Raw genomic sequence first — 27,994 nt, forward strand, 5'->3', positions numbered from 1 at the left:
AAAATCTAAGACTTTATTTCTTAAATAATATGATTTTCTGCTTCTATGAAAATACAAAGAAGATAAATAGATTTTTAACGTAACAGGACTTTTTTGTTTCACTTGAATTATGTTTACGAACATACAACATGTCTTCAGGCTTTTCAGACAAGATCCACTGAATGTGATAAAGTCTGAGGATAGTGACGGACCAGATATAAAATGAGCTCATGAGGCATGTGAGTCCCGTTTATTCAGTCCTGACTCATTGATCGCAGGGCGTCTCGTTAGCACGGCGCTAAAGTGAGCCGGGCTGCTGCTGCTCTCTGAAAATATCAGTCTTATATTCATTTACAGTTATGTAAGTGTATTTATTTTAACTTGTTTGACTTGCTCTGTGTGTTTGTCGTTGCCATGGAGACCAGTACTTCCTGAGGTCTGCACAATGACGCCAGCTACCTCTGGTTTCTGCTTTACTATTTAACTATATTTGGAAATAGTGTCTACAGCTCCTTTGTGTTATTCTAATTGTGATGCTACTGTACAGTGTGACAGTACGGACTCGTACGGTATGAAAGTAGACTGAAAGTGAAAGCTCAAGTCATTCAGCACCATCAGTGTTCGGCTCAGTGGGCTCTGTGTTGACCTTATGTTATAGGACCTGGTGATTCAGTTTTAGCCTGAATGACGACCTGACAGCAACAGAAAGAAAGTGAGAACAAAACAAAATGCATTTAAAATGAGTCCTGGAAGATGGAACAAAACAAGACAGGTAATACATGTAGAGCAGGTGAGAGTGGAGCTCCTGCGGTGTGAACGTAGTCTGAGAGACGGTGTGGCGGTCCATATCTGCTCTCCATCGTCTCACCGCCTGCAGCAGTCCACAGAGCACGACGGCAGCAGCGCCCTGAGCTCCGGTCCAACAGTAAAGCCTACGTCGCTACGTCACGCTGGTCCTCAGTGGCGCTGATGGAGCATGTTAGCTGGCACACACTCTTCTCTCCAGAGACAGTCTGTTACGTGTAGACGCAGGTGTTCCTGCAAGCGGCTTCCGTCTCAAAGTTGTTTGCGTTGCCTCCACAGCCTCCGAACCAGAACTGGGCGCAGGCGTTGGCCTCAGGGTCGTAGTACCACCGGACTACATACTGTCGACAGGGGCCGGGGTCCAGAGGCTGATCGCACCCCTCATCTGAAAGGACAGGAAGGGTGCTGTGTGTGAGCTGTTGGCCATCACAAACCCTCACTGAGCAGTGTTTAGAGTTCACTCCTACAGACTGGAGGTCGGCAGCTTCAGAAGCATTCAGGCCTTCTGCAGCCAACAATCCTGCCACAAAGTCACGGCAGTCACACTCTTCCCTCTCTGATATCTGATGTGTTTGTTTCAGCCGATATGGTTTATGTACCTCATTACCACTCTGCTCATTGTCCTGACTAACAAAAGGGAACTACTTTAAACAGGGAGGCAGCCAGGTTTCCCAACAAACACTAACCGTGTGAAAAGCAGCCGTTTAACGGGCTGCACAGAAGACGAGGTTGTTCATCATCTGTTTGTCACTGTGGCTGTAGTACAAGTGAATGACGTAGATGATGTGTGCTAAAGGTGGGGCTCTTTACCTGACAGTGGTGAGTCCGTCAGGGGTGGAGGAGGAGGAGGGCTGGAGGGCGCCTGTGTGCTTTCTGTCTCATACAGCCAGTCAGTGGGACTCTGAGGACCCACCACAGAGGTCACCCCTGGACCCTGCTTCCCACCAGGAGACGACAGCGTGATGTCTGGCAGCTCGTTCCAGGGCTCCACCAGCAGTTCAGTGTTACCCTGGTTCTCATCCAGCCGCCGCGACTCAGGGGCCTGTGGGGGCGGCGCTGTTACCGGTTCCTCTGGGTGTTCAAGCTGGGAAGTAGGACAAGCTCACATTAAAGACAATACATGTCTATGGCTTTATGTTTATTATGTCTCCAAACGATATGAAAGCAGCATCACTTGTCTGTTTTCCTCCTCTGGGAACTCTTGAGAACGAGGGGCTTCTGGAGCCGGTGGGAGGGTTTTCACAGACGGAAAGTTTGGTAGGAAGGCCATCGTGTCCTGCTCACAGATCCGACTCAGTAAGGTAGTCTCCAGAGCTGTACCAACACAAAGCAGGAGTTAACGAAGGAGGAAGGTGGTGCTCATCACATGAGACCTAGAGAAAAGAAATACACACTTTCTGACTCAAAACATCCATCCATCATCTCTACACCTTAATCCTCAGTGTCACCCTGTGATAGACTGGTTACCTGTCCAGGTGAACCTGCCTTCACCCTGAGTCAGCTGGGATAGACTCCGCCCCCCACCCTAGTGAGGGTTAAGGTGTAGAGATGATGGATGGATGGATTTGGTGCACCAGTTAGACCTGAAAGCTTAGCAGCTAGTTAGAGAAGGTCCCTGCAGTATCAGTCAGTGGTGTGTTAGCTGTGTCACCATCTGTGGCTTTGAGGAGTTATCTAAGAAGTATTTCTTACTAAGAAGTGTCCTGAAGTCATCTATGAGGTAGACATGCTCTTCATCCGGATCAGAGGCAATAACATCCATCTCAGACTGGAACTCTTCATACAGGGGGTCCGTCTTGTTCACAACTCCCACGACGAACACCTCTATCCCATCTGCGTGGGCCTCTGTGGCTGTGTCTTCGAACTGCATGACGTCACGCGGGTCGGCCTGCCCATCCGTTAAAACCACGGCCACCTTCCTCACACCGGGCCGAGAGGCCTGGAACAGCTGGTTGGCTCGATGGATGGCACTGCCTGTGAAGGTGCCCTCGCCCAGATAGGGCATCTTCCTGACGGCGGCCTTGACGTCTTCCTGGCTGGACTGCTGCTGCAGACTGACCACCACGACGTCAATGTGACTGTACAGTACCACGCCGACCCGGCTGGCCTCCCGGCTTACTGTCATCCGATCAATAAGACCGTTGACAAAGTCCTTCACCAGCTCAAAGTTTTCTGGTCCAACACTCTCAGAGCTGTCGATGACAAACACCAGCTCCAGCGGGCTCTCTCTGCACTTGAGACCACAGCCTGGGCAGCACATGGACGAGACACATGGGACATGTAAAGACACGACATGGCTCAACATGAATAATTGTTAAAAAAAAAACAACAACCTGTGCAACAATTATCTCTGTGCAGTTTGTAAATAATAACATCTACTGACCTATCATTAGCTCAGAGGCCTGAACAACAAAGCAGGTTAAAGGTTCATTGTTCTATCTGCCTTCGTACAGCGCTATAAAACCAACCTGGTCAGAAAACACTGCAGCCTCAGAGCCTGACTGTTGAGCTGATAAGATTTGCCTATTTATAGATTTGAAGCATAGTGCCAGTCAGAAGTTTGGACACACCTTCTCATGCAATAGTTTTTATGTATTTTAATTATTTGATTTGATTTAAACCTGCTTCCTAGTACAGGCCCCAGATAAGGTTATCCTGATTGAATTATACAACATGTTTCAAAGCGTTGCAGTGGAAGATATTTGGTCCACTTATTTTAAATCTGTTAGACATTAGCTTCCAGCTAGCAGCTGTAGCTGACTGATGAATAAACTGTCTCAAAACATGAGAAAACCTGTAATTTACCACAGATTTCCCTGATTATTCTGATGACTTCTTCGCTCTGTGTACCAAAAGAAAGAAGACAAAAAAACAGGCGATTATTTTCATTGTTAAAATACAAAGTTCAGTGTGATTGATGTCAGTTACTCACTGTCAGTCCTGGTTCTCCCTTCTCTCCAGTTCTCCCCTGTGAGATCAGACACAGATTAGGAAGTCAAATGAAAAAAAGTACTCCATGACCTGATGGAGGAGATGCTCTGAGGGCCGGGTACGAAGCGAGATCAGTGGGTTAGTGAGGTATGTTGAACATAAAGCCAGAGGTTTCAGTATCATGCAGCTACATCTCCATGGTAACTGATGCTGTGGAGCTAGGTCTCCATGGTAACTGATGCTGTGGAGCGAGGTCTCCATGATAACTGGTGCTGTGGAGCTAGGTCTCCATGGTACTGATGCTGCGGAGCTAGGTCTCCATGGTAACTAATGCTGTGGCGCTAGGTCTCCATGGTAACTAATGCTGTGGAGCTAGGTCTCCATGGTGACTGATGCTGTAGAGCTAGGTCTCCATGGTAACTAATGCTGCGGAGCGAAACTGGTCGGGAGCAGGTTATGTTCAGAGTTTGGGATTTAAAGCAGCGTCTGCCTTTGAACACATAACCTGTTGATTGAAGCAGCAGCACATCATCATTTCATTTCTCGTGAGTGGCATAAAGCCCATTTATTCTGTGAAGAACAAAGCTGCCAAAAGCTCACACAAGGCAACTGTAGTCAGATTTTGGATGGAGCTAACATCAGGCACCAGGATTTATTTGCTTTTAAGACCTTTAAGTAGATTTAGCCAATCCATCTAGGATGGGGTTTAGAAAAAATATGGTCATATACATCACCAACACATTGACCTGGACAGTATTTTTAAGATGTAAACAGAGAAATACAGTAACTGACTCAACTGTATTTCTTGTTCATCAGTTGATTGGCACTACTTTTTACTCTACGCTTACTCTATCTGCCTAAAAATGCTTTACTTAAATACATTTTTGCAGCATGAAGATTAATAGCCAAGACTCTATCAGAACCGTCTCTACAGAGTCCATATCACGTGTAGTAAATGCAATGAAAGTTATCATCACAATTCATGTAAGGAAGTATTAAGGACACTTCAAGTATCTCTAAGATGGAACACGCTACGTTACCATTGGTCCAGGTGATCCAGGCTCTCCATAGTCTCCCTTGTCTCCTTTCTTTCCTCTGTCTCCAGGAATGCCTCGATCGCCCTGCATGTGAGTCAAAGCGCTCTTTATTACAGCTAATGTGGAGGACAGGTCATGCAATCATTCCCACATGTAGTAGCTCTTCATCATTCATACCTTCTCCCCTGGAAGACCATCTCCTGGTGTCCCCCGAGGACCCATTGGTCCCTGAAACCCAGGTTCTCCCTAAGAATAAAGAATTTTAAGAATATAGAACTTAAGACTAACACGAGTGTCACCAGCATATAACATGAGTCTTTTTTTAAAAAAAAAATAAAATAAAATTAAAAAAAAAAATAGAATAATTTATATATATATATGTGTGTGTGTGTGTGTGTTTGTATTTTTTTTTTTTTTTGTCTTTTGTTATTATCTTTTCTTTACAAGATAGTCAAGTGGAGAGAAGAAGACAGGGAAGTGGGGAGAAGAGTGGGGAAGGACTGGCAGTAAATGGCCATGGGCCGGATTCAAACCCACGGCCGCTACATCGGGGCCTACAGCCTGTTTATGGGTCGCCTACCGGGGCACCCAAACTGGTCTTAGAGCCAATCCATGGAGTCAAACACCACAAGTTTATTTATCTGATGAAGTAAAACTGGCTAATAACTCAAGAAGGGACAATATACAACAAATCCCCACAGTCAGCTGACCCATAGCTTCTGCTGAACTCTTAGACAAAAGCACCTATGCAAGCCTACCTTTGGTCCTGGGATGCCCTCTCCTGGAGGTCCAGGCTGGCCAGTTGGACCAGGCTGCCCTGTAGAGCCCTGAGGACGCAATTCAAAAGATCTAGTGTCAAGGTATAAGATTAAACTATGATATACAGAGGAAATGATTTATAACGACAACAGAAACGGTTGAACTTCGTACAGTATGTTCACAGACTGACCTTTGGTCCGTAAAGTCCGATTCCAGGAGCCCCTGATGGTCCTGGGACGCCTGGTAGGCCTCGGTCACCCTGACACAGGAAACACACAAAACAAACGATGACAACGTTTCCATCCTATGAAGGGGCGGCTGTGGCTCAGGTGGTAGAGCGAGTCGGTCGGTGATCGGAAGGTCGGCGGTTCGATTCCGCCCTGCAACCTGTTTCGTGGTCGTTGTGTCCTTGGGCAAGACACTTCACCCACCTTCCCTGGTGTGAATGCGTATGAATGGATTGTTTGAGGTGGTGGTCGGAAGGGCCGTAAAGCGTCTTTGAGTGTCCAGAAAAGCGCTATATAAATCTGATCAATTATTATTAAGCCTGCTTCCTGTTGGTTTGCCATCACATCACATCACTTATATCTCATGTCCAATGGCGTTACACTTCCTGTTCCCATACGGAGCAGCTCAGCAAAACCCTTATTGGCTACAAAGCTGAGAGGCTCCTCTGACTCACCAGATGTAAGCCTGCCACTGACTGCCGCTCAGGGTCTTTATGTCTTTACAGCTTTTATTTTACATCTTCAGATTTAGAACATCCAGAAAACACAATAAAAGAGTCACATCCACTCAGCTTCAGTTTGATCGATATTATCTCAAGCAAACAACAAAAAAATAAGTTTTCTGAAAATCTACAAACATGGAGTTGAATTAATTTTCACCGTATGGGACCTGCAGGTCATTACACTCACCTTTGGTCCAGGCAGTCCTTTCCCTTCAGGTCCCAGCTCTCCTTGAAGTCCTGGTAAGCCAGGCAGACCCTAATGGACAAGGGGAAGACTTTCATTTACAAACTGAATACAAGGGTCATTCAGTTGTTCCCTCATTGTGTATTCATCTCACCTGTGGTCCTGGTAAGCCCTCTCCCTTCATCCCCGGTGGCCCCACAGGCCCAGTGTTTCCTTTGTTCCCCTTAAGAAGGAAGGAAGGAGGAAACAGTTCACACACTATGTTTGAAAGAAACAGTCAAAGCTTTTGTCATATCTTTTCCTGTGCATGCACTTCCTACTTGAATCCACAGTGCACTGACGTGGAATATATGTATGTTACCTTTGGCCCAATGATTCCTACTCCAGGTTCTCCAACAGGCCCAGATGGTCCCACAGGCCCAGGATCTCCCTGTTATAAGTGAACAATAGTCACATTAACTGACACTGGATGTGGTGTATGAGACCCACAATACAATCTGAGGGTTGTGACTTAAAAAAAAAAACATAAATTAATACCAGTACATGCATATAGATAAATACTGTATGACATATTAGATATATGCATATACACAAGACAATAAGAAAGTAAACAAAGGTCAGACGTATGCTCACAGAGGAAGGAACAGACATTTACCAAGGTGAACTGAAACGTGATGACCACGCACAGCTGACACGGATACCGTTGGTCTGTTGGCTACAGAAACATGAGGACTTCCTGGTGGTAAAGCAGGACTTCCTGTGTGTTTAGTTACAGAGGCTGGCTATGTGCCGGAGTGTAAACCATCTGCTCTACATGCAGCCGGTGTATAACTGCATCTCATCCATAAAGGCCATTATTACAGATGGATGTGGTGAACACACACACACACACACACACACACACACACACACACACACACACACAACACTGAAAGCTAACGCAGAAACTGTTACACACACGTTGATGAGAAGTAGTAAGGAAATGAGTGTTGTTGGATTAATTCCAGCATCAGCTGCTGCTGTAGTTGATCTTTTACAAACCAGTGGTGACTGTACGTCAGCAGGACTGAGCTCGTCACTCAGAAGTGTGTCTGTGAGCTGCTTGTCCTCACCTTTGGTCCTGGAAAGCCCCGCCCAGCAGGTCCAGGTGGGCCCATCATTCCTGAGCTGCCAGGCTCTCCCTGAGCACATAAGTCAATAAACATCATTGATAAATGTTTCTGTAAATGCACAAAGCAAACATTTCTCATGACCTTTCTCAGCTGGAGGACAAAAGGTACTTGTTCTGAAAGAAAGCTTCCATTGTCAGAACAGACTTTTTCAGCAGGTGGAAGTCACATTTACTCACGTCTTTATGACGCCGTCACACAAAAATCTTGATCTTAAACAACTAAACTGCATTCTCATTTTTGTTTTGCAAGAAGTCTGTTTCCTCCTTGAAAGGATTCCAGTTGGAAAGAGGCAACACTACAGAGCCATCTAAAGCCATCAGAGACCAGATTGTAGAGGCTGGAAAAGGCTAACAGACTATCAGCAAGCACCTTGGTGAAAAGGTGACGACTCTCGGTGCAATGAAAGAAAAAACAATAAACAATAAATCAGCATCCGTCCTGAGTTCCAGGCAAGATCTCACCTCGTGCAGTATCTCTGATCACCAGGAAGATCATGAATAATCCCAGAACAAGGAGGAGCTTGGTAATGATGTCAGGGCTGCTGCGATACAGTCACCAAGAAACTATTGGGAACACACGTGTCATGATGGTCTGAAATCCTGCACGGTCCCCCTGCTCAAGAAACCACATCTCCAGGCCTCTCTGAGCATTTTAATGATGCTCTGTAGGCTCGGGGGGATGTGATTTGGTTAGATGAGACCACAGTTGAGCTCTCTGCCATCAGTTCGATGAAGAATGCCCACTATGACCCCCAAGAACACCATCCCTGAAGCCAAGCATGGAGGTGGAACCATTAAGTTTTGGGGCTGTACAGGTCGACCGCATTGGGCCGTGTACCACGAACTCTTGAGCAAGAACCTCCCTCCCTTGGCCAGAGCACTTAAAATGGGCCATGGATGTGTCTTCCAGCAAGATAATGACCCAAAGCAGATGGCCAAGGCAGCAAAGAAGCCGGTAGAAAGTCTATGGAGGGAGCTGAGCATCAGCCTCAGAACCTTAAGGATCTGGACCGAATCTGCAAAGAGGAGTGGTCTAAAATACCTCCTGAGATGTGTGCAAACCTGGTGACCAACTACAACACATGTCTGACATCTGTGCGTTACCCACCAGACACGAAGTCATGTCTGGCTGTGGATCAACTGGAGGTTAGTTTAGAACTGTAAGAACATGTGGTTTTCTGTTTTTTGTTGATATTCTGTCTCTTACACTTAAAACAAAGCTTCTATTTAAATTACAGACTGCTTGTTTCTTCTGTATGTGGCTGAAATCCTGAAATAGGCAGTTGATCAAACACATAAATATATATCCCTAAAAATGACATAGGCCCCATAAATACAATCTTAGGCTCTCCCAGCAGCAGACAGCTGTTTCTATGACACTGCTACGATGCTCTCCAGACTGCAGGTAAAGTGCTTCACCTGGTGCATCAGCTAGAAGCTTTGGACTTTAAAACTGGACACTTTGAGCTGTCATGTGGGACGAACCTGTAATTACAATCCTGTGGTCCAAGACCCGACATAAATGAAGCATTCACCCATTAAATGTGACCTGACCCTAAACCTCTGGTACTGCTCCAGCTACCTGAACTATTCTAGAGCAAGCAGACCTCAGGGGTAACCTGTATTTAACATACCTTAGCTCCAGCGGGTCCAACCGGCCCTGGAGACCCTGAAAGTCCCCTTGGGCCTCGGTCACCTCGATCTCCCTGTGAAAGAGCAAACACATGTCACATAGCCCAACATCCTGGTGTTAAATCAGAATCACAACCCTTTCAATGTCATAATGCACAAGCTTCCATACACACGATGACATCTTTGTGTTCTAGTCCTGATCGCTCTGAACCTCCTTCCTGAGGGGAACGGTACCAACAGACGGGTGGGTGGGATCTGGGGCGATGCGCCTAGCCTTCCTCTGGACTCGACCAGCGTAAACCAAGTCCAGATCAGGTAGGAGACGTCCCACAGTTCCCTGGGATGTTGTGACTACCTGGGTCAAGTCCTGGGATGTACAGCTCTCATACCACGCTGTAGCACCAAGACAAAGGCCAGTTTCTATTACGGCTCTGTAAAGATTTATGAGGAGTTTGGAGGAGAGTCCGGCCCTTTTCAGCCTCCTTAGGAAAAGAAAGGTCTGTGTTGAGCTTTGTTCAGCAGGGAGGATGTGTTCTGGGACCAGGTTGGGTCAGATGTGGTGTGTAGGCCCAGGAACTGCCTCCCCCTATATGTGGAGCTGCTCTGCCTTCCTGGACCTCCTAAAATCCACAATGACCTCCTTTGTGTTGCTGGTGTTCAGCACAAGGTTGTTGTCTGAACACCAGCGGGTCAGGTGCTGGATCTCCTCCCTGTTGTGAGTCTCATTGTCCTTAATGAGGCCCACCATGGTGGTCCTGTGTTTGTTCTCTCTGCGGACGTCTATGGATCCGGAACTTCACGTCTCTGACCTGCAGCCGCTGGCCTCACTGACCCCCAGAATACTTATATTCATATTTATTGTTCTGTTCTATTACTGCTCCCCATCTGCCATCACGGTCACTTCAGGTCGGTAAATATGTACCTACACCACAGCTTGCAGACAGGCCTGTGGGTTTACTTTGAGTACAGGAAGAGGTGTTGCGGATATCTTCTAGAACAGTGGAAACATAACACACGCTGCACTTCAGGTGAATAACATTTACCTTTTCTCCAGGCATGCCTTTTCCAGGTGCTCCCTCGAGGCCTCGCAGACCTGGCAACCCCATCTCTCCCTGCATTAGACAGCAGATGGAACTGTGTCAGCAGCACGAAACAACGAAATGCATCATAGTTTAGTCTGTGATCCATGTGAATGCTCTGAAAATACAAAATAAAACGATGAACAGACAATACAGTGAGCTCGTATGTTTCACCTGTGATGTGTGTTATAAAACTTTGTAGATTTGTCAAAATTTGGACTCCAGACAGAGCAGGAATCAAGTTGAGCAGGATTCTCAGCATGGGAGTAGTTACTCCTTAAAAGACACCAGAGTCCTGATCCACAGCTTGTCAGTATGATTATCAATGAAGACCAGTGTTTCTGGAGAGATGTTCTGCCACTCTCCAGAAGCAAGTCATGCAGCTGCTGCTTGTTTGAGAGGTTGTGTTGCTCTACCTTCCTCTTTCAACTCGTCCAAAGGTGTTCTACTGGATTATTCCGGTAGGTAAATGGTAGCAACTGGACCTGCTTGAGTTCCTTGAAGATGTTCCACCTCTCATCCAAGAGGCTTCATCAGCTCTGACTGACTAGTTGGGAGTTCCACATACTTACATCATATATATACAAGATAGTTTCAGTCTTTAACATTTTTTTATGACCATCCAATTATTAAATACAGAAAGTAATTGAATAAACAGCTATGTGTGGCCAACATACAGCACTGTCTGGATGGAACCTTGTCATTTTACTAAATGTGACCTTTGAGCCTCACCAAGTCCAGTCCAGTATCCAGATCTCCAGACTCACCTTAGGCCCAACAGCTCCATCTTCACCAGGAATGCCAGGTATCCCAGCAGCCCCATCAGGTCCTGGCTCACCCTGAAAAATCACTGATATATCAGCTAAAACTATTTGCTGCATTTTATTTGGCCCGGGCTTTCCTCCTTCTGAACATAGTTTTATTCAAGGGCAGATCGGTCGTCTTACCTTTGGTCCTGGTTCACCCGCACCCCTCTCTCCCTGAGGTCCCGGTTCTCCAGGGAACCCCTGGTCACCCTGGGACAACACAGAAGTCACAAACTCAAAGCCACATGCGAGGACCAACAACTGAAGAATGATAACATTCACGCATGATTTACCAACATGTGCATCTTTTGATTGTTGTCAAGCAACAGTTGTATTAATTCAATAGAGCAGTTTGCATTGCTTCACGTTATGTCAAGACACTGGCAAAGGAAACTCCTGAAACAAGTTGATTTGTATTGAAAATATTTTACAGCTCCTCAATCACTGCTGAACACGATGAATTAGACAGTAGTGCTGTAAATTCTCCGTACATTACTGATGAAGCATGTCATGTAGTTTGTAAAACCATGGTGTGAACTTTCTACCGATACTCTGCTACTAACCTTTGGTCCCACTATGCCCAGTCCTGGAGGTCCTCTGGGACCAGAAGGCCCCACCGGCCCTTGGTCCCCCTACAGCCATTGAGAAAATCCAATTTTAGAATGCAGTTACACAAACAAAGAAAGATAAAGGAACCTAATTAGGGGCGTTTCTATTGGGCTTGCCTTCTCTCCTTGGATGCCGGCCCCTGGAAACCCGACCAAACCTGGCAGCCCAGTAGCTCCTGTATTTCCCTGCGGGTCACATGAGTGAGAGGTCAGATAGATCCATCATTACAGAATCACTGCTACGACCAGACCAGCTAACCAGGGCTCCAGCGCTGGTGGCTGCACCAGCACATGATCTGGTTGTATCTCGTCACCTTCCCCCAACCACTTTGGTCACAGTCTGGAGCCCTTGGAGTAACCAACCTACCTTATCACCTTTGTAGCCGACTCCTGGAGGTCCCCGACTGCCCTTGGGACCCTCATACCCCCTGTCACCCTGGAGGAAACACGAGATCTAGAGTCAAACCATGCAGTTACTATCCTAATGAAACGGACACTCTTTATTAAACCAGAGAAGTCAGGCGTTACCCTGGTATACAACCCGTTTCATTCTTTTAGGTAAATAAAAATTAAAAATAAAAAGAGATACCAGATATATCCTGGAACTTACCTTGGATCCTGGGAGGCCCTCACCTGGAAAGCCTGGAGAACCTTGTATCCCAGGAGGTCCTGCTTGACCCTAAGCAGAAAGATGTGTGTCTGATCAGATAACACGTCAGAAAGTAGGTGCTGAGAACACGTGAGAAGACTGTGGAGTATGATCGGTGACTGTTTTTGATCATTATTTTGTGTTCAGGGTTTTCTGGGCAGTCACAAATTATGACTGAATGACACTTAGAACGGCGCCTCCATCAAACTACGAGTATACAAACTAGATCACGTTGGCGTCAGAGGTTCTCCAGCTAAATGTAAAGCTGCTGCACATACTATAGCCTACAGTTTACTTGCTAGCTGTGTATCTTTCCTGTTTCCTTCCCAGTTGATTTTGCAAAGCCACACTGATGGAGAGCTGAAGATCACCACCAGCAGAGGGTCAGTGGATGATCTGCTGTGACTGATCCGACAGCCTCGCCCCACGGCCTCCATCCTGCTGTCCAATCCACATCTGGTGCCATCATCAGGAGTTTATGCTGAACAATGAGTGTTTATTCTTCAAAGTAATGAAAATCTTCTACATCTACAGCCTCTATAGCACATCACCTGTTTGGTTCATTAGAAATGAGCTCCTGTCTGTTTGCATGGTTCGGATGGTTCAGTGGACACGCCTCCAGCATTTTAGAACACAGAGAACTGCAGATTGGTTTTACAAATCTAATTTTATGAACGTTTTTTTAGTCAGATAGGTTGTTCTGATTGGTTATTAACACTGTTTTCTATTGTGTGACCATCTCACAGCGCATCTGTTTTACCACTCTACATTAAACCAAAAGAATCAATACATTGTAAAACGAAATTCAGTGACAACATCTACAAGAATGTTGATTTCACATTGACTTAAAAATCCACAAAAACAGAGTGACAGTATGAGATCAACGATACTGTAAGAGCAGATTCTGTATGACTGCTGTCAGCTCACCGGCATCCCTGGTTCGCCCATACCCATTGGTCCAGGTTGTCCTGGTCTTCCTTGGTTACCTTTGTCACCCTTCAGAATATAGTTTACAGATTAGAGATGAACGTATAACACAGGACATGCTTTGGCTGCTCCCCGGACATCAATGCTTATTAACTACACCTGAGTTTACCTTGGGACCAGGGAACCCTACGCCGTTATCTCCTGGAGCTCCAGTTGCACCTCTTGGTCCTCGCTCACCCTTTTAGGGAAAGGAACACAAACTTAGAAATTTGCCCATCACTTTGTATTGCAAACATGCGGATCGAAGTTTCTCAGAGTTAGGGCTGGGGCTTCCAGCGCTCTTACTTTAGATCCAGATGCCCCCTCTGAGCCCTGGTCTCCAGGTGCCCCTCTGGCTCCCTGGAACAAGAAGAAAACAAAAAAACAACAGTCAAGGACAAAGAAGCACACTTCATTTCATAAATAACACGAAGAGCACTGAACTGAAAATTAAGAACTAGTCTATCGTTTGGAGTTTAGGATGTAAAGATTAAGTCAGTGAATGTATTTTAAATCTTTGCCTTCACTGGAGAGTCCAGCTACGGCAGGTAATGCAAGGCTTATGTTGTTTCTTTATTTTAGGAAAGGTCATTTTCATATTTTCAGCTCCCTCTGTTGATCTGTGGACTCTCCACCAGGCAGGACCAGGAAGATCCCTCACCAGCTTCTAGCAGCAGTGGAGGACTGAACCCTGGTCTTTGTGGTGGTCAGTGACAGTTTCTTCAACATGGTCCTGCTGGATGGATGTCATGTTCAGGTTGAGGCCAACATACAGCTCACATGTGCTATTAAATGTGCAGCACAAAAGCAAGTGCACTTTGTGAACAAACTCCTGATAACATGTCAATGAATCAACACAGGGCTTAGCACTGACACTAAAGCTTATGAAGAAAACAGTAGAGATGCTGCTGCAGAGGTCAACCCTGAGCACTGGGAGGTGAGCACGGCTACAGCAGCTCACTTCACTAGATTTGCATCACATGGTCAGGATGGACTGTAAAACACAGATGAAAACTGACGGAGCAGACCAAGAAATGAAAGTCAAAATCTGGCACCGATATTACCCACAATGCAACTCTACCGACAGTTTGGTCAGAGATTCTGGTGTGTTGTGTCTGTTGCAGGTGACGTCGCCTGGACCCTCTACTCTGCAGCAGAATTAGCAGCACGCTACAGAGCTGTGGTAAGGTCACAACCTTCTGACTCCACACCCCTGCATGTCTGTATTTTTCACACTTGTAGTTTTTTTTTTACTGATCAACAGAAATCACATATCTAACCCTCTGCAAATGGTGAAGCTACATTTTCACCATTACAGTGGTGCTCTCCAACACCTGGAGACACATTCTGGTGTGTAGAGTCTGTGTAGTTTTCTGTTATGTCAACCTGTTTGCTTACCTGCTAGAGTTACAGCACAAAGATGAAAGCCCCTCTGGCTGTGGTCGCCCCCTGCTGGAACCCAAGAGGACTGACGTGTGTGTGCTCCATACAATACACTAATTCTCTTCTCCTTATGATTCAAGTCCATCCATCATCTCTACACCTTCATCCTCACTAGGGTGGTGGGGGGCTGGAGTCTATCCCAGCTGACTCAGGGTGAAGGCAGGTTCACCTGGACAGGTCACCAGTCTATCACAGGGCTACACTTAGAGACAGACAACCAAGCACACTCACATTCACACCTACGGACAATTTACAATCACCAATTAACCTCAGCATGTTTCTGGACTGTGGGAGGAAGCCGGAGAACCCGGAGAGAACCCACGCTGCACGGGGAGAACATGGAGACTCCACGCAGGAAGATCCTAGGTGTCCTCACCGGGACGCCAACCGGCAACCTTCTAGCTGTGAGGCCACGGTGCTAACCACTGATCCACCTCGCACCGTTGCAGCAGATTTTTAAAATTACTTTGAGATTTGAAATGCATCAGCATGCTTTGCATTACTCACAACAACGTACCCTCTGCTGCGACAGACAGCATGAGTGTGGTTTATGTGTCGTCCTGGAGAGACTGTCTGAACATTACTGCTCCTCTCCATTAGCTTTTCACCCCAGCTTCCTTCCACCAGGAACAGCTCCTCACAGGCTACAGACATGCATGGGAGGCTAACTGATGATTCTAAGCTGGGAGTGTGAGTGAGAGCGTGCATGTCTCGAGGCCTGCCGTGAACCTGTCCACGCTATACCCCGCCTCTCGCCCAGTGTCAGCTGGGATAGGCTCCTCCACGACCCTCTGCAGAATGGAGCGGGTATAGCTAACGGATGGATGGATGGATGGATACTGATACTTTGATGGTGAATGCATGCTATGACAGATACATGAATAAACCTTTGGCAGTGTGTGTAAGTAGATTTTATGGGAACAGGAGACAGATCAGAAGGACATGAAACCTAATGGCACTCTGACGATGGCAGCTGTTGTTCTGCTAATGCTGAAGGGGGTAACAAGCATTTAAGGAGAGAGGGAATGGATAATATGTGCCCAAATCCTAATCCTCTAGGACAACGTCTGCTCAAAGACTACAACCAAACATTGCAAGCTTGGATTCCCTGCTTTAGAAAGGCTACATTAGGAGGGGGATAAGACCTAATCCACAGCTCACATTCCACAAGTGCAGAGCAGGAGATGGACTCAGAGTATGTGGCTTTCACTGCAGCACTGATTGTTTCAGCGCGGATGTGGGGGGACACAGGAATCTTTCAATTTGACCACACACCCAAAATGTGCCTGTTTCATAGGTGTATAGCATAATTATAATATCAGGCGTTTAGAGCCAACTTTGAAGACTGATTGAAGGCCACACACTCCTACTGGAACTCTGATCTACCACCTCAGATCAACATCAGCATAACGGCTGGAAGCAGGGAGGAACATCTAGCCTGTCCATGGTTCAGAAATACACCAACTAAAGCTCACTAATGAACAAGCTGTGGTTTAGTTTACCTACTAGATGATTACAGGCATCAAACCTGGCAACCGACAAGATCCTGGGATGCCGTGCATGCTGACTGCAGCTGGCTGGTGGGACTAAAACCCTTCAGCACTGCTCCCTTTACAGCCAGTGTTTAGCTTTAATATTACTGTCTTTGTACAAAAGGAACAAACGGGCCGTTTACATTATTATTGAACTTTGGACAGAACCAGGTTCCTCCTCCTTCCAGTCTGTACGCCGAGCTAAGCTAACCACATCCTGAGTTTAACACACAGACATGAGGGAAAGGAAAAGAGGAATTATATGAAAACTGTTCAGCCAGTCCTGTTGATTTGTTAGACCACTGTTGATGTTCCTGTGTCTTGCCATTTTTTGAGGTGGCACATTCAGTGAGGAGGCCACAAAGTCCTGCTATAACTAAAATGTGTGTATTAGGATGGCCAGATAGCCAAGCTGTGTGGGTGTAGACTACATGGGCACAGATATCTGAAGCTACTAGTCTCTGGTGTATTCCTAACCGGGGACCAATGCTGTATGTCCCTATTTTCCCTCCTCATGTTTCCTATATCAGCTGGGATAGGGTCCGCCCCGTGATACCCTCGTGAGGATTAAGATAAATAATTAATGGATGGATGGCTTTTCCCATATTTCTCCACTGCTACTATAAAATAAAACATGTTCCAAAAACAACCTTAACAGATGGATGTACCATTATGGTGTTCCATTTCTGTTGGTAGACTTTCATTTGAGAGTTTTTAGAACAGGTTGGATACCACCAGTGCCACTGATTTATTGTTACAGGGCAGTCGTCTACGTTCTAGTTTACAGTTTTGACTGAGAGGAAGTAAAACATGTCAAACTTTGCTGAAGTTGTGGCCTGGTGATCAGGACAAAGAGAATTACTGCATTTAAAAATGTTCCCATAGAGTCCAGGTTGATCAGTTTGGTCTCTCAGTTGTGGAGCTGTTGTTGACTGAATATAAGGCCTATAGGGCTAAAGAGGTTCAATGTTTAACCGATACATAGTGTGACAGCGGTATGAGGTGACAGCACTGATAGCAACAATATTAAGTCAGAGCTCTGAGTTGTGACTGAGCAGCATTCAGGTAGTTTCTGGACTTCAGGTTTTCTTTCCGTTCTAATGCTTCAGTATCTAAAGCTGCTTGGCAACACAACTCCTACTGGGCTTTACTTAGAGTCAGTTCTATTTGAACTTGAGATAATTATTCATTGTGGGTCATTATGGTCCATATTTGTGAAACAGACGGGGGTTGGTATGTTGTGCTGTTGTTTTTCTGTCACCTGCAGTGATCACAAAGCATCAGATCGTGTTCCTTTTTCCCAGCAGACATTCTGACCCGTCATAGCTGAAACAGCACAGGTGTGTTTGACACAACTAATGACGGCTGGGCTCCACCTGGTACGTTGTGAGCCGACTGGCTGGAGCAGCTTATTGGGACATTCATGAAGCTAAACCATTAACATTGTTTGAGATCCCACCTGTGTTTTTCCTGCAACGCGAGCCACTACGTCTGCTGTGAAAAAGGTCAATGTGAGGGAAGCAATGGTCAGCAGAAAGACTTGCCTTGTGAATATAAGATCTGTTGCTCTGAACTGCATTAGAGGTCAGAATAAAGTGCTTGGTGAATGTATATATAGCACGAGTTAATGGGACGAAAGGGTTAAAGTTCACCTGCTCTCCTCTGGGTCCTCTGGGGCCAGCAGGTCCAACAGCACCCTACAGATAAACAACACAGCATCACGACTTTTATAAACAGCACCTCACCACAGCCTTCATGACAATTACATTTAAAAAGAAGCAAAAATAGGAAAGAAACCAACATACCTGTTCTCCCTTTTTACCAGCGGCGCCACATTCACCCTGTTCCCCCTGGAAACACAACCAGTGATGATACAGGTGAGTACAGCTCAGAGCAAACATCTTTCTAATCTGGTCACTGGACCAAGTCTGATACTGAAGCTCTACTGAATCTATGACAACAGGCAAAATGAGTGCATATGTACAGAACAGAGCAGAAACAGTTACAGACCTGTGCGATGTCACCTGAATGTGAAGTGATGTATAAACTGCATTAGTTCTCAGCTGAACAGCAGAGCGATGAACAATCAGAAATGAATACTTTAGAAAGACTACCGGCTCATCTCATTCCACTAATTCCAGCCTCCTCGACTCCTCAGTCCTCTGAAACCAGTGTTGGTACATCAACACAGAGGATGTTTGTTGGTTTGCTGGAGGAGCTGTGAGCAGCTGGAATATTAACCATGCTGGAGACAGGACTGATAACTGTCTATATATGATATAAGATCCATCATTCATAATATACGTCACTCTTTGTTTGCAAATGTCAATAGTCTGATGATAAAACATAGTGACTGGTTGGCTAGAATAAAACTAAGGACAGGTGATGCAGCTGTGGCATGTTTAACTGACGCTGCTTTAAAAGGACACTCCGAGGTCAGGATGTTGTTAAACACCTGCTGCCTCATCTTCTCCACTTCTTCTGTGAGGGACAAATATGCGAGGAGGAGTCAAGGATGTACGATCAGTGAAAAGAGTAAAGAGTGATACTGAAAACACAGACACGTTAAAAAACCTGTGATTAGCAAAGCAAAGCTGAGCACACCTGTGTTTGTAAAAACTGACTTAAAATCAGTGGAAAGACAGCTGCATCAGCGATCAGAATGTACAGAACCAGCCATGGTACCTCTATTTGGAGCAACAGTGACCACATAGAACAACACCAGGGACAGTTTCTGTTTCTGAAACACGGATTGGCAGCTGCTTCAGACTTGGAGCCATCAAAAGAAATCAGAGTTTGTGTGAAGCTCAGGCAGCGTGGAGGACGTTACACTGACAGAAGAGCAATATTCCAGCTCGATAACAATCCACAAGAGAAAAGTGAAAGCTATAACCTGGCCAGATATGTCACCTGACTTGAATCCAGCACAACCTTATTTCAAACATTTCTTTTGGAAGCAACACAACCCCTCCAGCAAAGAGCAGCTGAAAAACAGGCAAAACATCTCTCCAGAAATGTGGGCAACACTGCTGAGAAGAATGTCATCAAAAATGAAGGTAGACATGAGATTTACTGAAAAATTAAACATTTAAGTCTCAGTATTTAAAGGTATACTGGCTTCTGTTCCTACTGTGGTGCTTGCACCGTTAATATATTAAATCTAAACTGTTTTAATTCAATATGTGACAGAATACCTGCTGTTCAACGCAGACGTTAACGATTACCATCTGAAACCTGCTGATATTTAGGTGACATTGCACAGGTCCATGTGAGATGCATGGAAATGGTTGTCAAGAGATCCACATGTTAAATGACTTCTTTATCTTAAGATATTTCCTGACATGGGTTCTGCTGTGGTGGTGATTCATGCAAAGACAGACCGTCAGCAAAGAAGTAACTCAGAGTACATACCTTTTCCCCTTTGCTACCAGGTAGTCCCTATAAAAAAGGTACATTTCATAATTTCCATTAGACAGCTGCACCAATATAAAACAAGGACTATAAGCATGTATTTATTGTTTATTGTACTTAAAAACGGATCAATAAATATTATTTCTGTAGACGGTTATATTTGCTATATCTCCTCCTAAATACTAGAGTTGACTTCTTTCTTGGTCCTTTAAGACATTTCACGTCTCTCGTTCAAGAGACACTTCCTCAGTTGTAACTGACTGGTGGGAAGTTCCAGGTATCTGTTTTTACCCCCAGATCACTAATGACTAAAGGTTAGACTGCTGTGAACCTGCCTGGTGAGGAATGACTCCAGGTGTTGTTGGGGTGAAACTGTCTGGGTCACAAATCTTTACATCATAAGTACCTGATAACTGGTGCTTTGGATCCCTCTCTTGTTTAAAGATGACTGTTCCAGTTTCACACAGATGGACTTTCTTAACTTAAAATTTCAATGAAGTAAATATTTCCCCAAAAATCTAGATACAGAAGGAGAGGAGAAGCCCAGCAGCAGTCTGGTGTCTCGGCCTCTGGCCTCTGTCTGAAGCTTGAGGATGGTTTCTTGGGCTGCTGTGATCGTACACACCTCGTCATCCCTGTGAGGTTGTCAGTAGCACCAAACATGTGCTCACCAGCTGTACCTGGTAACTGTGGTTAGCCCTGAGATGCTACACAGAAGCTCTGGACGGATACGCTTCACAAATGGTCCTTTTTACATTTAATTACAATTTAAACAGGATAATTGAAATGTGATCATTACTGAGCTTGATGAGTATATTTCTGTGGAGTAAGGCAACCTAGCTGTATGCCCGCTTCAGTCAATATGCTAAGCTAGGCTAATAAGCGAGGCTAACTGCTCATACTTGATGATGACTGGTGGAATAAACTTCCATTACAACCTACTGGCTGTTGTAGCGATCGATAGACGTGGAAGAAACTTTTGGAAATGATGGCTAAAGTCAATAAATTTTGTTTGATGTCCCAACCTGTATGATATCTTTGTCTATCTGTATCTCCCCACAAACTGTCCTGTTTACATCAGTTAGTCTTTAAGCAGAAGACTGTGCTAATCGCTAATCTTTGGAGGGTTCTATTTTTGAACTTTGGAGCACATTTACATGTAAAACAGACATCACCTGAATCCTGAAGAGAGTATAATAAATCCAACAGAGTAGACTTTAAAAATACTGTAGAACACCATAATGAGAAGTTCCGTCTAGTTCATACTTCTCAGAACAGAACACATCAGTGGTCCGATCAAAACAGCAACTCTGGTGAAACTATGTGATTACTTGATTACCTCAAGGCCCTCCATTCCTGGACGTCCATTGATGCCAGGTTCCCCCTGCAGTGACCGAGCCCAGACAAAACAGCACATCATACAACACTTCATGGAATCTTTCTGGTAACAGCACTGGATTACGGACACAATAGGGACTTACACGAGACCCCTTTGGACCTGGAGCTCCGTCAGCCCCTGGCTCGCCTGGCTTCCCCTACATGAAAGTAAAGGGATAGATTGTGCAGAATGAGAATATTTGCCCCCCTTTGCTAAGTTTGGACTGGTGTATGTATAAGCAGAATTGAGGTAGAACATTCTCAGCGTGACCTGTCTGTAACCCCTGTCCTACATAAACCTGGACCTCAGTGCAGCAGGTTCTCAGATCATCACAGCCGGTGTGTTTGCTCATGTCTAATCCTCCATCCTTGACCTTTGCTTCTTTCCAAGGGCCTCTGTTCAGGACTTCTGCCAGTGAAAACAGGCCTCTCACCACCTGCTACACTTGCATTGTGGGAAACATTTCCTGCTCTTTCATATCTCTTCTGTGTTGTGCTTTGGAAACAGGCCAGATGCACCTGCTGGTGGGGTGCTGAGGCTGAGAGAACGCCAGGCCACCGTATGAGGCTGACTGAGGAAGCCACTGTCAACCAGAAGGCAGCAGACACAACCACAGCTGGGCATGAAGATGGTACAGACTACTGTTATCAGAGACACCATGTGCCAGCTGATACTAGAGCGCATGATGTCAGGCCAAACAGCACCACGACGCTGACAGGATAGTCTGGCTCTGGGTGAATGGAGCAGCTGGTTAGCTAGTGGCATGGTTCACCGCTGATGACAGGGGTCTGGTGGTCTCTCTATTAATGCACAGTTACTATTGGCAAGATCGTCAAATAAATTCAGTCAAGACATCCAACAGTGCTAGGAGATGACACAGGGACATCACTTAAACTATGACAAGATAATTTCACAAAGCAACCAACTGACAGATGGTTTAAAGCTCCAGAAAACAATAGTTAGTGGACCCTTGTCTTTGGGTGGTTTGGTCAAGTCAAGTCAAACTTAATGAAGATGAATTGGACCAAGCCGAATGATCAGCTGCCTTGACTGGTTGGAGTGAGAGGATGGGGATGGTGGAGCAGCAATACAAACAGAATAATCAGTATTTGGGAGGTTGTGAGGCCAACAACTGCACATCAGACTGATCCAGAGAAACATTGGTACACCTCGCTCCCTCAGAAAGGTTAGGACTTAAAACAATGTGAACCCAACTTCCAACAGGTGTTGCCAGTCGCCAACTATTCCCCGACTGCTGGTGGTGACAACATGCCCAAGTGGCCACAGACTAGCATGCCTTCAGAGACCTGCACCGAGGTCAAGGAGAGCGTGAGGGAGGGAAAAGGGGTTCCATTACTAAGAGATATGATAGACTGGTGTGAGCTCGGGAGGAGGCAACTGAACTGCAACAGAACTTTGTATTTGAGTCTGAGGCATGTAAGTCTGCTGAGGTATTGAACAGGCCAATAAACTATTTTCTTAATGCTACTGATGAAGCATGTGGCCTTCGTCTTATTTAGTTTAACATAACAGTCTGACTGCACAACACTCTGCCACAGAGGGAAACAATAACCTCTGGCTTGTTGGTATTTCTTCAGTCAGTCATCATCGGGCAAAGCGAAGTCAGCGGCTCTGGCGTTCTCCCAAAACAGTGACAGGTGGAATATTTGCACGTGAGGAGACGAGCATTGTGAATAAAATGGATAATCTACCAAAAAATAAAAGTAGCAGAGCTGCCTACTGAACCATCTAAATCCTTGGTAAAAGTTTCATTTTCACTGTAGTAAGGGTCAAAGTGGGAGAACGCCACAGCCTCCATCCAGTCGCACTAACTGGGCCTGAGCTGTGTGCTGCTCGTGGTCACGGCTCAGTCTGTCTAAGTGCTGTTCATGCATCAGCACACTGGACTGTACATGCAGCAGTTTATGCATAAAAGTATTCATTAGAATTTGGTTCTGAGCATGGTGGAGTTTCAGTAGTATCGGTGCACACGACCAGATGTCTGGTATGGTGATTGCTGGGTCGGACTCACCGGGCCTCCTGGATGACCCCTCTCTCCTCTCTCACACAGACACGTCTTTGGTTGTGGGCACTGTCATAGACACAGGAAAAGAGCAAAACACATGATAAATTCTAAACAAGGGTACCTCAAAACGTTCTCGGCCTAAAACAAAGGCTGTAACTCCCATTATGGGGCATAGTTGTGTACTATATAGTATATAATGATCGACAAACTCTCCGATGTTTGAAGCCTGTCCTCACAGCACAGGTGGCAGAAGCAGCCACATGTGGCCTCATGCAGCTCAGTCACCTGTGCTGTGTGGACACTGTGGACAGCATGTCAGCTCAAAGCTTTGCTCTCCTTGCAAAAGAAATGAAGACAAACAATCGAGTTTTTGTGGACACTGACACACAGCTTCATAGTGGACAGGTATGCCCCCAGATGGGAGTGATGCTCACTGTTTCCAGGTGAGGCTGAGAGCGTGTTGAAGTACACGCCGACATACTGACACAATTTGTTAGTGTGTTTCCATGTATTTATAAAAACATGATTAAAGACAACATGTACATGAATTAAAACGGATTTACAAAACTGTTAATTATACATCAAAATACCATAAATGCATCTGAGTCAATAATCATGAGTGTAAGAGCTTCATATTACTTACCCCAGCTTTAACAACCATACTCTGAAAGAACAAAAGCAACAGACAGAACATGTTATTTCACAGGTCATCTTCAGCGTTGAGCATTAAAACCCTGACATTCTTTGCCAACAGGCCAATCACTGGCTTTTTCCACAGCTCACCGGTGTTATCACTGTATTACTGATGATTTTAAACGTCCATTGTATACATCAGAACCCTGCGTCTGTGTTCTGTTGTACTGCTAGTTGGTCTCAGTGAATCTTATCTAGTTAGAACATGTACAGATCTCCCATTATGTCCCTGTTTTCTTTTAATTCTGAGTGATCCGGCTGTTGTACGACCGTATTCTCTTTTGTATTCTCGTAGGTTAATCATAGCAACTGGACTGCTTGAGTTCCTTGAAGACGTTCCACCTCTCATCCAAGAGGCTTCATCAGCTCTGACTGACTAGTTGGGAAGACCTCAGGTCCCAACAAACCCTTAATTGAAGCTCAAACTCAGGTGTTAATGGCTCCTTCAGGATATCAGTATCTGGAATTCCCAACTAGTCAGTCAGAGCTGATGAAGCCTCTTGGATGAGAGGTGGAACATCTTCAAGGAACTCAAGCAGGTCCAGTTGCTACGATTAATCCACGAGAAGAACCATGAGCTGGATGACTGAGGATCTTCACAGACATCACCATCGTAGTTTCAGACCAGTGTTAGTGGACTACAGTGCTGGTGAAACATCACTGACCAGTTCATTGAAGAGTCTGTCGTCCAGCTGGCTGTCGGTGAGGCTGAGGACGTGCTGCTGTGGGGGGGCGCTGGCGATCGATCTCAGCTTCGTTCCCATGGAGCCTTCCCTGGGCGGTCCGGACAGCCTAATGGTGAACACCCTGATGTTGTGCTGCTTGGCTTCAGCGGCGGCTGTCACGGCGCTGGGGCTGCGCGGGTGGTCCATCCCGTCCGTCATCAACAGCGCCACCCTCAGGCTGCTGGAGGACGTCTCTCGGCTGAACACCTTGGTGGCGTTGGTGATGGCGTAGGCGGAGTAGGTGCCGTGGCCGATGAAGGTCATGGAGGCCACCCGGCTCTGGAAGACGTCCAGGTCCTGCCAGTCTCTGAAGTTGTGCTCCACAGACACGGTGCTGCTGTACTGCAGGGCGGCCAGGCGCAGGCGCAGGCGCCAGCCGGCGGAGTGCAGCTGCATGAGCTTGGTGCTGAAGCGCAGAACGAAGTCCTTCTGTCGCTCAAACAGCAGAGATTTGGCTTTTTCTGAGCTGTCCACGATGAACATGATCTCCACTGGGCAGATCAGGGCTGAGCAGGAGACAAAGACGCAGACTTACTGTCTAATGAACAGACGGGTTTCCAGCTCCAGTGGGAGCAGTTTCACATGAAGAATGAACTCAGTCAGAAGACCTGCAGTCAGAAAGCAGTTAGCTCTAGGGGTCGACCGAAAGGCGCTGTGGTGGATTACCAGATGATAGAACGTGTAAAATATCAATAAACAAAGGCGTTTCAGTGACGTCATGTGTTGAAGTTTATTCTAAATTTGACTTTGAGTTTTATTGTGTTGAAGGTGATACAGAACCGTTACCGGGCCTGACCCAGTAACACTGCCGGTGCAGCTGTTATGGAAACATGACCAAAGCTCAGAAACGAAGTGAACAAACAAACCGGATGGAGCACACAGGGCTGAATACAACACTTAAACGATCTCAGGACTTCTTCTACCACTTGTGTTGGACCGATACATCCAGCATCAGAAGGACTCCGGTTTTAAACAGTGCTATGCTGGGTGATCATGGTCCCTAAAGGATTCATAGAAAATGGGTTTATTTACATCGTTTAGCTGCTTTAAACCTACAAACAATAGGTTTAAAGGACATCAGACACTCAGCTGACAGCAGGGCAGCTACTAATCTGATCTGTCTTTACAGAGCTTGTCATAGCACCAATGTTTATTCAGGCTCAGCTTTATAATTATGACATATGACAAGCTGTGTGAGTTCAGCATCACCTCTGTAGTCAGTCCTGGTGTTACTGCGGAATCTAAACACTCCTGCACACACAACACACATCTTTATTTCTTATCTAACCTCTGGATAAGCTGCTGTAACAACACTTACTTTTGGTCTCGTTGATGATAACCTGGTTCTCATCTCTCTGACCCTTCCTCCTCCTGTTCTGGCATCTGGTTGGGCCGGACAGCGCCAAAATCAACATCAACATCTTCACAAAGTCCATCGTTGTTGAGTGCAGCGGCTCAGCCTGGAGACATGTGGAGAAGATGAACATTAGCAGCATTCGTGGTCGATTCTAAACTCAGACTAGTCAAAAAGCTGCAGTAGCTTCTCTTTGACACAAGAGGGAGACATAACTGCAACAACTGCTCACAGATGCTGGACTCCAGCACTGTTGGTAATATAATATTAAATTCCTGAGGCCTTCACTGCACCATGTTAACATTTATGTTGAACACTGCGCTATACAAATAAAACTGAACTGAAACTGAACTTACTGTACGGCCCTCTGCTCCCCCTGACAGCTGAGGAGAATCTCGGCTGCTGTTGGATGGTATCACTACCACCTCGGTGGCTGCTTCTGCTTTCACAGTATTTACTACTACAGCTGTAACTAAACACAGGCAGTACTGCTACAAGCATTGCTAACATTACTGCCCTGCAGAGCTGCTTCATAGACCTGCTCTACTGCTGATGGCATACGAGGACTGGACAAGATAAGTTAAACTTGAGCACTATAATAATATATTAAATACTGGAAGACAATAATATCTATGTGCCATAAGAGTTTTTAGAAAGCTAAATATATTGTGTGTACTAATCCACCAATTTACAGGTTTATGAACCAAAACCTGGAAAAGTTATCTGGTGAACTGATTCACATCTCAGCTGGTTTCATATTAATGGCATATCATGATACTGAGGGGGAAAAAAACTACATAGACAACTAAAGAAGATTGTTCATGCTGCTCCAAGCAATACTATCGCTACTGCTACTGCCACTATATCTATACCAAAACTAATTCCATTGTGGTAGCAGTACTTGTGTTTACTGCAGAATTATACCAGTAGTTGTGCTATAAATACAAATGCACTACATGCATGAAAACTATGACTGAAACTACAAGTATGATCTGCTTTTAATAACAATACTACTACTACTACTACTACTACTAATACTAATAATGCCAATACTACTAATAATAACCATTATAATAACACTGGACGTTTTATCAGGTCCACCTGTGAAGTCTTTGGCAGTCCAACAGAACAGCTGCTGATCCTGCTTTATGTTACTGAGTTAACTGAAGTGTCCTCCTGCTGTCTGTGAACGGGCTGAACAACGTGTCTCATTATTAGGAACACTTGTACATGTGAGCAGAGCAGTTCATCATCCTTTTAGATAAATGTAGAAGCAGCAGCAGACAGCTGTCCTACTGGACTGCATTAGACTCCACAGATGAAGCAGCCTGGACGTGCACATGGTTCTAAATGGGTCGGAGCCCGTGTCCACATACCTGTGTTGGTAGAACAGGAGCTCCAGGATCGTCCGGCGGTGAGCTGAGCAGCTGTTGTGCTGACTTCCACTACAGCTGCCTTCTGTGTGAGAACATCGGCAGAGTCCAACCTGAGGCGCATCACCCTCACAGCGAATAAAAGCGCTCACCGGTGTCAAGCTAGCACACAGCGCACCGACAGCTTCCGGTTGGTGCCTCTGCAATAAAACGTGAGTACAACAGGAAACAGTTCACCCTCATCATTATTAATTGTCTTTTTTATTTCACGTAATGACCTAATTATGTCATTAGTATTATATTCAAATATTCTAAATTATGTATTCAAAATATGGTGGCTTGTGGTTCTGCAAACGGTTCTGCTGTTTAGCAGATGACCCATATCATGCACCGGTGGCCATGTTCTGGTCATCAGGCTCCTGTAGACTGAGGTAGATTATTATAGCCATATAATTATTATCAGCCAACACATAAACTTGTGATTTACTTGGCACATTGCACAATATACAGATGTGAGTAACACACTATCATGGTGATACCTGTTCAGGTAAAATTGAGTTCCATTAAAACAGGTTTGGAATTTAAAAAATGTCTTATTTTTTTTCTTCACTTCGGTAGACCTTCCAAACACCTAAATGTCCAGTTTTATCTCTTTCTATATTCTGAGGAATTCAGAAGAGCTTTGTTCATATCATTTGCAGCCGGATTTACAGAACATGTTTTT

The 27,994-nt window shown here is 45.4% G+C and overlaps 1 protein-coding gene across 1 annotated transcript; it reads right to left on the minus strand.

Moving 5' to 3' along the window:
* Positions 1-304: 304 nt before the first annotated feature.
* Positions 305-27,394, minus strand: col28a1a (collagen, type XXVIII, alpha 1a). The gene is made up of 35 exons (XM_008281551.1): positions 27,274-27,394; positions 26,254-26,369; positions 25,862-26,003; positions 24,475-25,049; positions 23,132-23,191; positions 21,203-21,256; positions 21,061-21,105; positions 19,722-19,748; positions 18,116-18,160; positions 17,963-18,007; positions 13,642-13,695; positions 13,466-13,534; positions 13,297-13,365; positions 12,331-12,399; positions 12,088-12,156; positions 11,838-11,906; positions 11,676-11,744; positions 11,254-11,322; positions 11,074-11,145; positions 10,271-10,339; positions 9,230-9,301; positions 7,537-7,605; positions 6,786-6,854; positions 6,579-6,647; positions 6,428-6,496; positions 5,701-5,769; positions 5,510-5,578; positions 4,929-4,997; positions 4,755-4,835; positions 3,716-3,751; positions 3,589-3,625; positions 2,476-3,030; positions 1,958-2,097; positions 1,594-1,867; positions 305-1,168 (listed from the first exon to the last, which is right to left on the minus strand). Exons 1-35 carry the CDS (start codon positions 27,392-27,394, stop codon positions 996-998), a joined length of 3,759 nt encoding a protein of 1,252 aa, XP_008279773.1. The 3' UTR covers positions 305-995.
* Positions 27,395-27,994: the final 600 nt, after the last annotated feature.

This window comes from Stegastes partitus, unplaced genomic scaffold (genome assembly GCF_000690725.1).
Source record: "Stegastes partitus isolate 25-593 unplaced genomic scaffold, Stegastes_partitus-1.0.2 Scaffold6, whole genome shotgun sequence".
Lineage (NCBI taxonomy): Eukaryota > Metazoa > Chordata > Actinopteri > Pomacentridae > Stegastes > Stegastes partitus.

Bases quoted from the DNA above. Each gene is read 5' to 3' on its own strand.
- col28a1a (XM_008281551.1), bottom strand. From the start codon at position 27,394: ATGCGCCTCAGGTTGGACTCTGCCGATGTTCTCACACAGAAGGCAGCT. The intron at 9,302-10,270 runs GTAAATGTTATT...GCTCTTTCACAG, and splicing joins AAGGCATGCCTGGAGAAAAG to GGAGATCGAGGTGACCGAGG. The intron at 6,497-6,578 runs GTGAGATGAATA...CTTGTCCATTAG, and splicing joins AGGGCTTACCAGGACCACAG to GGTCTGCCTGGCTTACCAGG.